Source organism: Neopelma chrysocephalum, unplaced genomic scaffold (genome assembly GCF_003984885.1).
Source record: "Neopelma chrysocephalum unplaced genomic scaffold, ASM398488v2 Primary Assembly neopelma1_24, whole genome shotgun sequence".
Classification (NCBI taxonomy): Eukaryota; Metazoa; Chordata; class Aves; order Passeriformes; family Pipridae; genus Neopelma; species Neopelma chrysocephalum.
The window spans coordinates 16951527-16965872 of record NW_020897693.1 but is presented as its reverse complement, the minus strand read 5'-3'; the positions used below and the strand labels follow the sequence as shown (position 1 = coordinate 16965872).

The 14346-nt window shown below is 40.0% G+C and overlaps 1 protein-coding gene across 1 annotated transcript in view; it reads left to right on the top strand.

The window, feature by feature from the left end:
• CUNH11orf49 (chromosome unknown C11orf49 homolog) overlaps positions 1-14346 on the top strand; it is an 82551-nt gene that overhangs the window by 6462 nt on the left and 61743 nt on the right. The window contains exon 2 of the mRNA XM_027705507.1: positions 3988-4090. Within this exon, the coding sequence (XP_027561308.1) occupies positions 3988-4090 (103 nt within the window). The remainder of the gene's footprint in view (positions 1-3987; positions 4091-14346) is intronic.

Sequence of the window (14346 nt, the reverse complement as noted above, 5' to 3'; positions counted from 1 at the left end):
ACAGGCAGCATCACTTCTTGGTAAGTGTGCTGGTATACTAATGTTCAGTTTTTCATCTCTGTCTTTAGGAAACTCAGTCTTGTTGGAAGAAGAAGCTTATCATCAATGTAGCATTAGGGGATTGCATCTAAGTTGTCAAACTGGGAAACTAATATGTAAAACCAGTATGGTTAACGTGATGGAGTTGCCAATGTGTGCTGAAGTAAGTATCATGTAACTGATGCAAACAGTACTGTGGCAATTCCAAGGTCTTAATCCTCTCCATTCCTGAGCACTGCTGATAATAAAACCATTACGTATATGCAGTATCATGACTTAAAGGTGACATGTATTTCCTTCCTTCCTCCTGAACTTCTGTGTTCAAGGATTTCGGTCCATGTATTCTGTTTCATGTAGCAATATTATTTGCATTAAATTTTCCTTCAAGACTTTCAAAATATCAATGCTTGTTCTTACCACATTTGTAATAAAACATATAAATTAGTGGATTCTTTTTCTCACAAGTAGATTGAAACAAGTAATTTGGTGTCTTATAAAAAGACTCTTTTTACTATTTTAAATATGTGTGCAAAATTATTTGGTGTTCTTATGGCTAAGTGGAATTAGTTGTGATTGTGTAATCTGTTGTAGAGAAGTTCAATGAGATTGTGGATTGACTGTGGATGTAATCCTCATTGTGCCTTTTACTTGTAAGCTGGAGGAGATTTGTGTGACTTGGTCTGGCCAAGCTTGAATTGAACAGCCACTGCTCAGCCCTGAATTTGGTTCTGAGCCAAAAGTGCATTCATTCCAAAATTCATTTTAAGCACTGGGCATGTGAGTGGTGGTAGGATGTGACCGCGTGAGTGTGGTGGTAACACCATTGGAGGCCATTCTTTTAAGTGCTGCAGGAGCCGGCTTCGGAGCAGCTGTGCTGTGCATGTTGCTACTGATTGGACAGAGGCTCCAAGTGTAACATCACTGCTAGTGGTTTAGTGATAAGAATTAAGATGTTCTGCTCAAAGGTATTTACTTAACATCAGGTTACGGGCTGCCTGCCTGAAAGCTCCTCTGTGAACTTATTCTGTCAGATCCCTCTGTGAAAGCTGCCTGTTAGTTCTTAAATCTGAGAGCAAAGAGTAGCACCTATCGAGTGAGGCAGGCATGCTTACTTAGTGACTGTGTGGAAGCTGCAGTATTCTGGAGTTCTGTCAGGAAGAAAATTATTAGAGACAACAAGCTATAATAGCATAGTGGTGTGACTATTTGGGCTTTACATTCTGATTTGGACTTGCTGCCTTGTTATTGCAAAGTGGGCCTCAAAAATATGAGCAATATGTATACCAATACATCATTATCCCTGAATTTTCAAAAAACATTAAAAGATATGACTCATCTCATATATTTTGCACAGAACCCCACAGATTTTTGACTATGCTTGCATAAATAGTTAATGTTCCTGTATGGTTCCAATGGTTGTTGTGGAAAGTACCATTTGTATAAATTAAGGAACTATTCTTTTGCTATAACCAGACTCCTGGCACTTTATTTTGCCTCTCTGGCCTGCTAAAACCTGCCTGCAAATTACATTTTGTTTGACTTTTCTGTGTAGGGTAGAGTTAGTTGGGTTATAAAACTTACTACTTGCATTGTTCCATGGAACTGGGTAGTCAGTGAACAGGAAGCCAGAGCTGGAATTTGGTTTGGCAGAGTGAACAGTGCTACCTGGAAAACAGCACAGCAGCCAAGGAGACAAAGAAGGGGACTTCTCAGAAGATTGCAAGTGCTATTTTCTTTCAGCTTCTCTGTTCACAGATTTTTTCCCTCCCCTACACCTCTACCCACCTTCTGGGAAATAGGGAGAGAAGCTCTTTGCCCAGATCCTTAGGCTGTGCAACAAAAAGCTTAACAGAAATACTCTTTTACCAGCTACTGTATTTACTAGTGACCTATATGTATTTCTGTACATTTTGAAATGTGATAGAAATGTCTAAAATTCTATGTTGAAAGTTAATTTATTCTCCAGGAGCAGATTCAAAGGTATTTGTTATAGAGGTCAGCTTACACTGTGCTGTGTAGCACTGTGGGACCATGCCTGTCTGTTCCGATAGGTTTTTAGGAGAGAGGTTTATGACTCTAAAGAAGCAAAATAACAGAAATATGGTTCATTGATAGGGGCTATTCTATGAAAGGAGTGTATACTTCTGCAGAAAGTTTTGAGAATGGTTTTTCCATTTAGCAGAGGTTTAGTGCAGGCTGAGAGGAAACCTGTCTGCCAGGCTTGATTTCCTGGCTTGATCTGGTACCACTGACAGCTCAAGAGGGGCCTGGGAACACCATTGCTGAGTGTAAGATGGACTGCATAAGGAGGAGGGAGGAAGATGGGCTGAAGTAAAGTTACACAGTTGCTGCTATCTTGAGCCTATGACTGAGCTGCAGGACTCATTCTTCCCTCAGGGGACACAGGTGCGCAGAGCTATTTTTCTTTAATCACTCACATAAATTAAATTTATTCCTTCACATTAAAATAATTAAATAAAGCTACACCCTATATCTTTTAGTGCCAGATAATATCTTTAAACCTTTTTGCTATCAGCTGCAAGGTATTTTCCAGGGTGTGCTTAACCAATTTTACCATTGTCCTGAAAAGTGTTCCAGGCAGAGAAATCCCCTGATAGCAATCAATATTCATACATACTTTTAATCACTGTATCCACTGGGAATAATAATTTCCGGGCCTCTCTTGAAGTCCACCTGCCCCACACTAAGATGAAAGGGACTTCCATGCTGTGTATCAAGTGGTGCAGCCTTGATGCTTACCAGGATATTAAGCACAAATTAAAATGGTTTGAAGAATATTTGTGTGGGTCTGAGGTTGGCCAGTTGCTGGTGAGGGGATGATGCTGCTAAGTCTGGAGCAGATTGGCATGGAGCAAGAACAGCCCTTGCCTTTCCTATATTCCCTAAGGGGTTTCTCCTGCTCTTTTTAGGACATGACACTACTTGCAAAGATGCAGTAGCATACATGTTTAGGATGGAGCTGTGTGCTTTGGGAACAGGGTTTGTGTGCTTTCCAGGTTAGGAATGATTTTCCTGGGTTCGTTGTAACTTGCCTTCTGATCACTGAACTTGTAGATTTGGAAAGTCTACTGCTTGGTGCTGGCACATCACCTCAGACTCGGCTCTTTGTTGCTCCAACTTGGTTTCTAGCCAAAAACATCAAAGGGGCTCAGTGGCAAATCTGTGCTGCTTCCTCCCTGGCAAGTGCTTGATTTGTAGAGTCTGCCCCTACAGAAGCAGCAAAACAGTTTGTGTTTTACTGAACTGTCTTTACTCAGGAGTCTTATAAAGCAAGTGGCACTCTGTGGTTGGGTAGTGGCAGATCCACCACTTCTGAAATTCCTTCGTGTTTGGCCTAGGCAGTAATTTGAGACTGACTGTTGAGCAATATAAATCTCTCTTGGCATTGAGACCTGTTCCCCACCTGCCACATTCACTGATGCTTGTTTGGAAACAGATGTACTTTTATTTGCACCTTTAGGAAAAAACCTTTACAGAACAACCTTAGAGCTACTTGGCTTTGGTAAAGAGGGAAGGGCAGGGAACACCCAAAGCTTTGCAACAGCCCTATTGAAACGTCTTCGATGATCTGTTTATAAAGATGGCTGTGACTCCGAACACAGATCAGGAACTCCTCCTGAGTGAGCATATTCCAGTGAAGCAGTCTCACAACTTCTTATCCTCTCCCTTCAACACCAGAATCTCCGGGGATTCTAAAAAAGGGTCAGCATTGTTAATGACTAACTGTGTAGCCAGAAAGGAAAGCAGGATTTAGGTTAGGAATTTTGCTATCCATATCTGGGAGAAAGAAACCTCTACTCTGTAATTGAGGGAGCAAATGCATATTGGCTTGTTGTGTAAAGCCCAGCACAACTGGGCTTGTCTGGCTCTGGGCTTTGCAGGCTCCTTGTATTCTAACTTCTGTTTCTTACTGTCTTTTATTTGCAGCTCAAAGACATGTCCTCACGTACATGGAGGATGCAGTGAGCCAGCTGCTGGAGAACAGAGAAGATATTAGTCAGTATGGCATTGCCAGGTTCTTCACTGAATAGTAAGTACATCAGGACACTGCCAATAGGACCAGCCTGAGGGGGGTATTTGGAAAAAGACAGGGTACATGGAGAATGGAGCTGGACACATGCTGATTATGTTGTGAATGCTGGATTTCACTGGGTTAGCCAAGGGCTGCCCGAGCATGTTTTGGAAACGTGCATGGGTTTCATACAGTTCAGTACCTTTTCTATTACAAACATTCATGTGAAGCAATCACTTTGGGGAACAGAGCTTTTAAAAACATTTTGGCAGAAAATCAAATTCTGCTTGTCTTAATCAGGACTATTAGTATCAAAAGCAGATACTGGTTTCAGCAGCACTCATTCTTTCTTTTTCTGAGTATGAATTTGAACTGTTTTTCTCCTCGTGTGATTGTTGTCCTATTGAATGCTTTAATAGAATGCCTCTTCCCCCCTTAAAACCACCATAAGTCCTTAAATACTGAGCATAAGCACAGATAATCTCTTCCTACTAATTAGCAAAAAGGTTCTTGAGGGAAAAGCTGTGTGCTTTCTGTCCACGGAAAGTAATACTAACATTAGGCAGCTGAGCAAATAGTCAGTAAACAAGAGCTTAAGATAAAGAGTGTGACTACAGTGACCTCCACCCACCAACATGATTTCTTTGGCAGAGTTGAAGGCGAGGTGGCTTTGAAATACCCAGCTGAAATTGTCATTCAGGCATCTCTCCAGATTGGATTTTGTTTGCATCTAATTTCAAGTTGATGCTTTGGGACCTTTTTTAACCTTCTGATCATATATACTTAAAAAATTAAATGATGACCAAGAGGTCTTCCATGCGGTGAAACTGTTCACATTACTTCTCTGTAGTATTTCTTCATCTTGATGTGATGACCATCTTCTTTTTACTTCCTGTTCCTCTTCTACCTTTGAAAGAATAACTAGTAATTCAAGACCACTATAATAAACAAAACTCTCACCATAGAGCACAACCCTCTGATTAGGTGCTAGAGATCTTTTCCATTTATTTTCAAGAATACAACTTTTTTACAATGGCTTTTTGTTCACAGTGAGTGTTTTGTGGAGTTTCTGATTTCATGAAAGACAGGAAAAGGCTGCATGTTCATTCTCTCTGTAATATAGAACCAGTCATTCACTTTTTTCTTTTTTTTTCTTTTATAATATGTCTGAAGTTTAGCAGATCAAACTGTGTCCGTGAACCAAAGCACAAATAGACATAGTAACATGCAGAGCTGTGAAGATTTAAAATGTGGGATTCTTCATTAGAAGTGGAGAATAAATGATAGGAAACATGGGTGTAGACTCAGAATGCAAAGTTTCCTGTTATGAAAGTGTCATATGTTCTGGCTCCCAGGGCTTAGTGGTGAGCCCTCACTGCCCAACAGATCTCTCAACTGTCTCAGCAGTTCATTCTCTTAACTGTCAACATTTGTTCAGGCTGTGCTTTGAAGGCTACGCTGCTCTCCCAAGCAAAAAAGCTTGATCTTTAATCTCAGCATCTTCAAACTCAAAGATAACTTGTGAGATTCCAGAAGGTTTGTGGGCACTCTCCCAGTGTTGTTCTTGTTCCAGGTTTTTCTAAGGAAGAGTATTGGAATGTGCATGTTTGGAAGTATGCTACAGTGATTTGAGATGAAGGGACTTAATATTAGGGCATCCAGTTTTTCACAATGTCCTTTCCCTGTTTATGCTCACTTAAGATTAGAGACCAAGCCTGAGGTTTAGAAAGCTAGTAGGCAGGCCCAAGCAAGTAACGTGGGTTTTTTTAAGTGTGTATGGGGTAAATTAATGTCATCTGTAACCTTTCAGAAATTATGATGTTAGTCTGTCAGGGAGGGGTGTTAGGTATTCTCCAAACTCCTCTCAGAGGGCACACTTTTCAATAGAGTGGTGTTCCATGGACCTCTCCTTCTGGATTCACCACTGAAGATCAACCATGGCCTTTCCCTCATGCACTGCAGTGGCCCACCTTACCATGAGTTACTTCAAGTCTTTGAACCAGTTATAACCACTATTTTTCTGGGTAATTAAGAAAATTTTGTTGAGGCTTAGTTTACCTGAGTAAAATTTCAGAACTGAAAATTACGTTGTCACGTAGCTCTATATGGATCAAGCAGTAAGTGTTTTGCTGGCAATGAGTGTTTCCAGTTGTTTCTGAGAAATGAAACTGGATATGTATTTCACTGCTATCCACCACCTTGCACTGGGATTGCTGATTGCCGAGGGCTGGCCTTCATCTCTACACTTTTCCTTCCAGGACAATTTTAGTCTTCGAGGATAGTTTTTTCTCCCACTTTATTCTATTGTTCATTTGTCCCAATCATGTGGACATCTGCTTTCAATCTTGGGAGTACCTTGAGCCTCCCCTCATCTGACTCACTCCTGACCCTTACAGGAATAGGGATCAATCACCCTTCTGCCAATTAATCCACATCTTTTAGCTAAACAAGTAGAATTATGCCTCTCTTAGGGTTGATCTTTATAGATATGCTGAAATGCTACTGGTATTTGTTCATTACAAGCCTGAGGAGTCTCTGCTCTGCTTTTGAATCTCCATGAAATACAGACTCTTGAAAGCCCTCTGTGTATTTACACACTAGTGCTGCTTTACTTCTTCCAGCCTAATGTCTGTACCAACATATCTTAAAGGGACATGTCCCTCCTATACATTATTTATCATCCTGTTTTCTTGATCTTTCCTGTACTGAAGAAAAACAGGGCCCCCACATTAATGCATTTGATCACGCAGAGGGAATGTGCATAGCATCCCACTTTATATTTTCTGGGATCTTAGAGGGAGTCCGTGTGTCTTTTTTTCATTTCAGCTGGAAGAAGCAGCAAAAAAAAAAAAATTGACAAAGATACTGCCTACTAGTAAATTTTGCTTTTCTTCTAGGCTAACCTTTTGCCTGAGACTTTTTCTTCCAGCATGTAGGTAGATATGCTACTCTGTTCAAGACTCTTTGGAAAGCTCAGAAATAAAACCAGAGATAACTTACCTTGGTCAGGAAACTCTTTTTCCCATCACTTCCATTGTTTTTTTGATAAACCAAACACAAATGAACTGGAGAAACAGGAAAGGGCATTTTTTTTGAGTGTGTATTCTTATCCCAAAACACTTCTTTTCTTTTGTTTCTGATGAAATGTCTCCTGACCACCTGCCAGCTGGAACATGACTGAGAAAGACATCTTGCTTTTAGGTTGCAGATGCAGCACTACTCCATTGGACTCTGCAAACTGTCTGAGAGCCACTTTTTCTGTAAAGGATGTTTCTGCTGGCTCTAACTTGAATGCCCCTGCAACAGTTTAACAGTATTTATCTGAGAAGGCATTTATGATGTGTGTGTTTGAGGAGCTTGGGGGTCAGATACCGCTTTTAGATCTGCTGTGTGCCTGGCAGTTCAAAATACCATCTCTGCACTGTGTAGAGCCCTGTTTTACAAACAGAACATTTGCTTTTTTCAGAGTAACAGGACTGCCAGTGCTATATAATTTGGGATCCTTGGGTAGGAAGATGTTATCATGGTGAGAAGTATCAACTACCTCATTTTCTCTTGCTGTCTGGATTAGCTGGAACAATTCGTTCAACTCTTTTCTTAGGGACAAATATGATACTGTTCCCTTGGCTTACTCTGGAAAAGACATAGGCTTTGATATCAGAAGAACTTTTGGCTTTTTCAATCCTTTATTGCTATACAACATTACAGAAATAAATCTGTAGAGTAAACAATGCCCTTCTCTTTAAAAAAGTCTCAGTACCCTTGGGGGAAGAGAGAGGGGGAAGGGCCAGGCACAAGACAGATGGGATGCCCATGAGAACTAAGCCACTCGCTGAAGACAACCTTAATTGGCAACTGGAAATAAGCTGAATTATCTGCTTATAAAGAGGAGAGATTCTTAGAGCTAGCTTAGAGCCATCGATTTTCTTTTTTCTTTGCATCTGTGTATGTAGGCCTTATCATCATCGTCATCTTGCTATCATCTGCTCTGCATCTTTCCCCTTTTCAGAGTAACTTGTTTTATCTTGTTTGAAAGGATAGTGTAAGCTCTTCAAGACAGAAGTGATATTGTACTGCATGTACTTTACAGCATCGAGCATTGTAGAGTGTCGTCTCTGTGCTTTGTACGATTATAGTACAAACAGCAAAAACAGTAGTGAGAAGGTCCTTAGGGCTTTGACAAGTTGTGCCAGATTCCCTTTCTGAGAGGTGGAGCCATTCATTAGAATTTTTCAATATGACTGTTTGGGGGAGGGGCATTGGTTGTTGGGTTTTTTTAGTGTTAGTTCTGTGTATTTTGACCAAATCAGTAGCATCTGGGAGGTAACAATACTTTTAGGATATTACATAAAATGTTGATATTCTCTCTGATATAATCTTATGAGCAATTGCAAAAAAAAAATTTAATGCGTTCCTCAGATACTCTCAGGATTCCTACATGTCTTCTGCTTTGGAGAGAAAAAGACAAAATTGTTACACTAAATGCAAGACTGCACTGAGCCATGTGATCGGTATCAAGCTGCTGCTGTCAATGACCTAGCTGTGGAGCCGCCCTTTAGGCTGAAAATCTCAGCTGGGATAATGTGCTTGATGGTTCCTGACAGGTTTTTACTTGGGATTCCTTGATCCCTAGGGCACTGTGTAAGACTGCTGTCTGCCATTCCTTTGCTCTTCAGTTATCAGTGGAAAGAGGATGAATATATGAACTCAGACACAGCACTCATGCCGGAAGCTCTGAGGAGTAGATTTTGCAGTTAATGTGAATAAATTGCTGTGAGAGAGACATTTTCAAAGTTCCTCTCCACACAGTACATGGATTTGCAGGACTGAATTTGTTGATAAATCTTTCTGGGGAACCTACAAATAATTGCATATTTCTCCACTAAGAGTGTTGCTAATGGACACAAAGCCTTTCTGTTAAAATCCCTTTGTTGCATTCCAGTCTTACCTCTACAGAGAAGAGTTGTCAGAAGAGCAAACTCTCTTCCTTGTAATCTAAGTTTCCCCAGCCCATATTAGAAATGGGATTTCAATACCCCCTGTCTACTGTGCGTGGAGTATGCATTTTATATGAGAGCTATGGGACATCTGGGGATTGTGGATAAATCAGTTTATTTATGATTTAAATTATGTGAATTTTGGCTGGAATCTGTAGATCTGTCACCTGAAGTGGGATGTTTTTAGTTACAAAATTGCTTGACAGCAGAAACAGCGTTGGGATTTTCATATGATAGACAGTATCTATGAATTCCTGATTTTTCCCAGAGTTGTTTCTTTGTAACAAACATTGCAACAAGTCCTAACCTGACAGATATACTGATTGGGATGACTGCTGTTGAGTAAATAGCTGGAAAAAATGCATATATTAATGGCAATAACACACTGATTCCCACTGTAGTTTGTACATGTTGCCAACATAGTAGAAAATGTAGTATTTTCTTCCCACGTACTTGAGAATCTTACAGGTCAGTAGATACTCAGTAGATACTACCTTGCAAAGAAATACAGGGGGGATAAAAATGTAAGGAATCTCTTTAGTAAGCAGGACTGTCTTGGAAGACTTGTAGCAAAGGAGTAACATAAAATTGAAGTTCAAAGGCAGTATTTACCAGTGATGCTGTATGTGGTAATATACTCCACTCAGGAAACTTACCATTCTGTTTTGGTGACAGAAAAATCTCGAGGATTTGCCATACCATATGTATGTTAGCACTTGATATCAGCATCTTGTCAGCATAGGGTAGTTATCCATAGATAACTCTTCACTTATACACTGACTTGAGCTGCACTGTGCTCTTGCTCCTTGAAGAGAGGCAATCAAAACTTCCATGTGCAGTGTGATCAGATTATGATGCTCCTAGTATGTATTCACTGGTGTAGCAGTGCAGTCTTTGCCCACTTCTTCCCTATTCCTTTACATCACAGAAATTACATATTTATTTGTGGTCTTTGTCAGAATAGTTGCAGCAGAAGTGGGCTAACTACTTTATGGAGACCTTATGTAGTCGGGTATGTTTGTATTAGTTCTTACAGCCTTGAAGGTTGAAAGGCAACACATTTGCCATGGAGCTGAGTTTTCTTTAGGTAAAGCCAGTTGCATATAGGCAGTGTTCATGGCTAATAATACTGGAGGAAAAAAAAGTTTGACATTTTCCAAAAGCTGAAGTCCAATAATGTGGCAAATGGTACAAACATTTAGACTTTATGTATCTAACTGTGTCTGTGATTTTTCTCTGAACTAGAGTTGAATGTACTATCTTCTTGCTAGTTTTAGTTTGTAATTATTACTGAATTTGTGTCAGGGGAGGTTTAGGTTGGATATTAGAAAGAGGTTCTTCACCCAGAGGGTGGTTGGGTGCTGGAACAGGCTCCCCGTGGAAGGGGTCACAGCACCAAGGCTACCAGAGTTCAGGAAGTATTTCAATGATACTCTCAGGTACATGGTGTGACTCTTGGGAATGTTCCTATGCCGGACTAGGAGTTGGACTTGATGATCCTTGTGGGTCCCTTTCAACTCAGAATATTCTGTGATTCTGTGATGATTATTGCATAATTCTATTTATGTTTCCAATTTTTTTATTGCTTTTCATCATAGTTGCTGATATTACTAGTGCAAATTTGGAGATGTATATGTGATCCCAGCTGGGAGTTAAAATCGGACTTCTGTGACTTCAAATGTATGAATTTATACAGGCTGAGGGATGAGTAGGTCATGAGTAGCCCTGCTAAAAAAGCCTTGGAGTGCTGGTGGATGAGCAGCTGGACATGACCCAGCAATGTGCACTTGCAGCTCAGAAAGACAAATGTGTCCTGGGCTGCATCCAAAGCAGCATGGCCAACAGGATAAGAGAGGTGATTCTGCCCCTTTGCTCTGCTCTAATGAGATCCCAGTGGAGTACTGTACCCAGTTCTGGGGTCCCCAGCACAGAAGGACATGGAGCAACTCCAGAGCAGGCCACTTAGATGATTAGAGGGATGGAGCAGCTCTCCTGTGGGGAAGGGCTAAGAGTTTTGGGATTGGTCAGCCTGGAAAAGAGAAGGCTTTGGGGTGATTTTATTGCATCCTTCCTGTATCTTAAGGAAGCCTGTAAGAAAGGTGGAGAGTAACTTTTTGCAAAGGCATGTAGTGGCAGGGCAAGGGGGAATGACTTCAGACTGAAGGAGGGTAGGTTTAGATTAGATATTAGGAAAAAATTCTTTACTGGGAGGGTGGTGAGGCACTGGAAGTGCTTGCCCAGAGAAGTAGTGGATACCTCAGCCCTGGAAGTGTTTAAGGTCAGGTTGGGTGGAGCTCGGACAAACCAGGTCTAGTGAAGGTGTCCCTGGCCATGACAGGGGAGTTGGAACTAGATGATCTTTAAGGTCCCTTCCAACCCAAAGCATTCTATGATTTTATGATTACTAAACAAGTCTGGATAATTTAGGGAGAGAGGAGAAAGGACAAAAGCCGAGGATTTGCTGAAAATTGATTTGTCTGATCTCAATTAGAAAGTAATAGAGAAGTAATTTTTCTTTGTTATGTGCATTTTGTGATTAAGTTTTTCTACTTCCCAGTCCATCCCACTGTCTGCATTTGGCAGTACAACAGAATAGATACGGAAGTCATTGCTGTTTCTAAGAAAATCTTTAAAGAGCCTTCTTTATATGTTCTCTTTGTGGTTATTTTACCATAACTCATTTCATCCATTGGTTATTTCATAGTGCTTATCACATCCCTTTTGGGATGCCACAGGGTCTTTTGTTTAGTTTTATTTTCTCTGTTGGTCTGCTTTTTTTAATATCTCACGTTTCTTATCAAATATCTCTGCTGTGTTTTTGTTTGTGTCCTTGCAAAAGTAAAAAAGCCCTCAAGTCAGAATTGGTGAACTCTGACAATCTTATATTGTCCATCTTCCACTGAGGAAAGGTCTGTAGTAGAGCTTACCATGATGCAAAACAGGTATTCAGTGCTAACGTCACTGTTTGACATGCATCTTTCTCCATCATTCTGGAAAACTGCTTAGCTCTGCTTGCTGAGTCACTGTTGGAATATATAGGAAAAGATGAGAAAGATAAATATTGATATATCCACAACAGATGTAGTGGGACTATTTACAGTCTTTTGCATACAATCTGGAATGTGTACATAAAACAGTAATCTCACCATGCTTGCTCATGTGCTGCAAGGATTGGATTTACTGCAGCTTCTGTAAATGTTTTGAAGAAAACTGTTTTAGCAATGTGCAATTGGCAACTGGAATTAAGTAGAAATGCACAAGAGAATAGCAGCTTTGGAAAAACCTAACAAAGTAGAAAGTTTGGTACACATCAATGTTTTCTCCATATTACATATGGGGTTTTAAAATTAGTCTTAAGAATTACAAGACATTTTCTCTTTTATCATTTTCTGTTAGGACTATATCTTTTTTCAACATACTGTTTCTTCCAATAAACCTTTGGTGTCTCAAGCTGTAAGAGGATTACTGTTGGATGCACGATAACTTCATCAATAGCTATAACTCTCTTTGTATTACTTACTCACATGGTTTAGCTCTTGTTTTAATGAAGCACTTTGGCATGGGTCTAGCCTACTTTGTGTGTATAGGAGATCAATTTTGGAGTTCTTGGCTTCCATCTGTCTGAGCTTATAAGACTTTCTATTAAACTGGAATAAAGTAGTGTAAGTTTGAGGAACACATTATTTTTCCCAGAAATATCTTTAAGGAAAGATGAACCAAAACTGAAGGTGAGATTGTTTTTTTTGTTGGTGTTTTGTTTGTTATGTGTTGTTGGAAGGACTTTTGTATTTATTCTTAGACTGCAAAATGTTGTTGTGTCTCAGAAAGTCTTGAGGAGCACTTCTAATTGCTTTGCTTAGAATATATCTGTTCCACTGTGGACAAGGCCAACAAATGTAAAATTTCTCCTAAATTGGATACACCAAGCTGTAAAAATCAGCAAATGCCTGCAGCAATGGGATGTGATAAGATCCCATAATAGGATTCCTTATCCTTTACAGGATAAAATCCCTTAACTATGTCTGTATCTCCATGAATAGCAAACCGCTGAAAGTCTTTCAAGCCTGAAAAATGCATTTTAAAAACATGGTTAATCTTTCTTTTCTTTAAAAACAAGTAAACAAACAAGTTTAGTTTCTAGAGATCTAGATGTCTTCAGAGAACCTGAGATTTTCTGTGCTGTACCGTGTTGAACCCATACAGATCCCAGAATACATTAGCTTTAGAGACTTGTAGTAAACTCACACAGTTTTCTACTGTAAAAACTTAATCTCTCTTTATACCAGTGAGACCTTTGCAGACTTGCTGAAACACCATGTAGTCTGAAATAGTACCTGATCAGACTGAAAGAACTAGTCATGGTTGATTGATGCTTATCTGTGAAGGCTTCTTTTCCCTTAAGCACCTTGGAGGACTTCTGCAGGGTTATTTACCATCTTCCATTGTATGCCCTTTCCCATCTTCCTGAATACTAGGCTTCCCAGCTCATAACTCTGAGAAGAAGCTTTATTTCACAGTAGAAAAGGGCCCCAATATGTGGCCTATTATATCCATATCAGCTTGCTTACCCTTTTCAAACAGCTATTGTGTTTTAATAGGGCCCTGCCTGGCAGGGGGAGTCCTTAATTCCTACTGTGTAAGAATGGTCAGCTTGAGTTACAGCAAACTGCAGGATGCTGCACTGATCAAAAGGCCTCTGTTTTTACAGATTCTTGCCCCCCCCCCCGTTTGCCTTTTTAAATTTTTTTTTTTATATAAATCCTGGGCTAATAACACAGTACAGTCATTTTAGCTTGTGATTTGGAAGCCTTAAGGTGTTAAATTACTGACCTAGCATAGGAAAAATTATCTAAAAAAGATAAAGGGTTTCTGGGTAATAACAAGCAAGCATAGCAACTCCCTTAATCCTTTCCTTCTCCAGAATCTGTAGACTGGTCTCATAGGGTTTGATTTGCTACAAAGCAACATAAGAAAGCTTGTTCGCTGCCTACTCTGAGCTGTGTCACAGGTGGTGTGGTTCATGTCCTTTATCCCAGTACATGGGATAATCCCTGTACCACCTGTATTAACTTTGCTATGAATACAGAGATTCCTGAGCCTATACCAAAAAGTCTGAAAACACATAATTAAAATTTGTGTCACTCCTTTCTGTCTTTCCACACCCTTCAGAGGAAATAAACTTGACTGGGTGAGACAGAAAGGATCTCAAAAAATCCAGTCTCTGTGTTTGCAGTGTTACATCACCCAGTCTTGCCAAAATTTTGAGTGTTAATGATT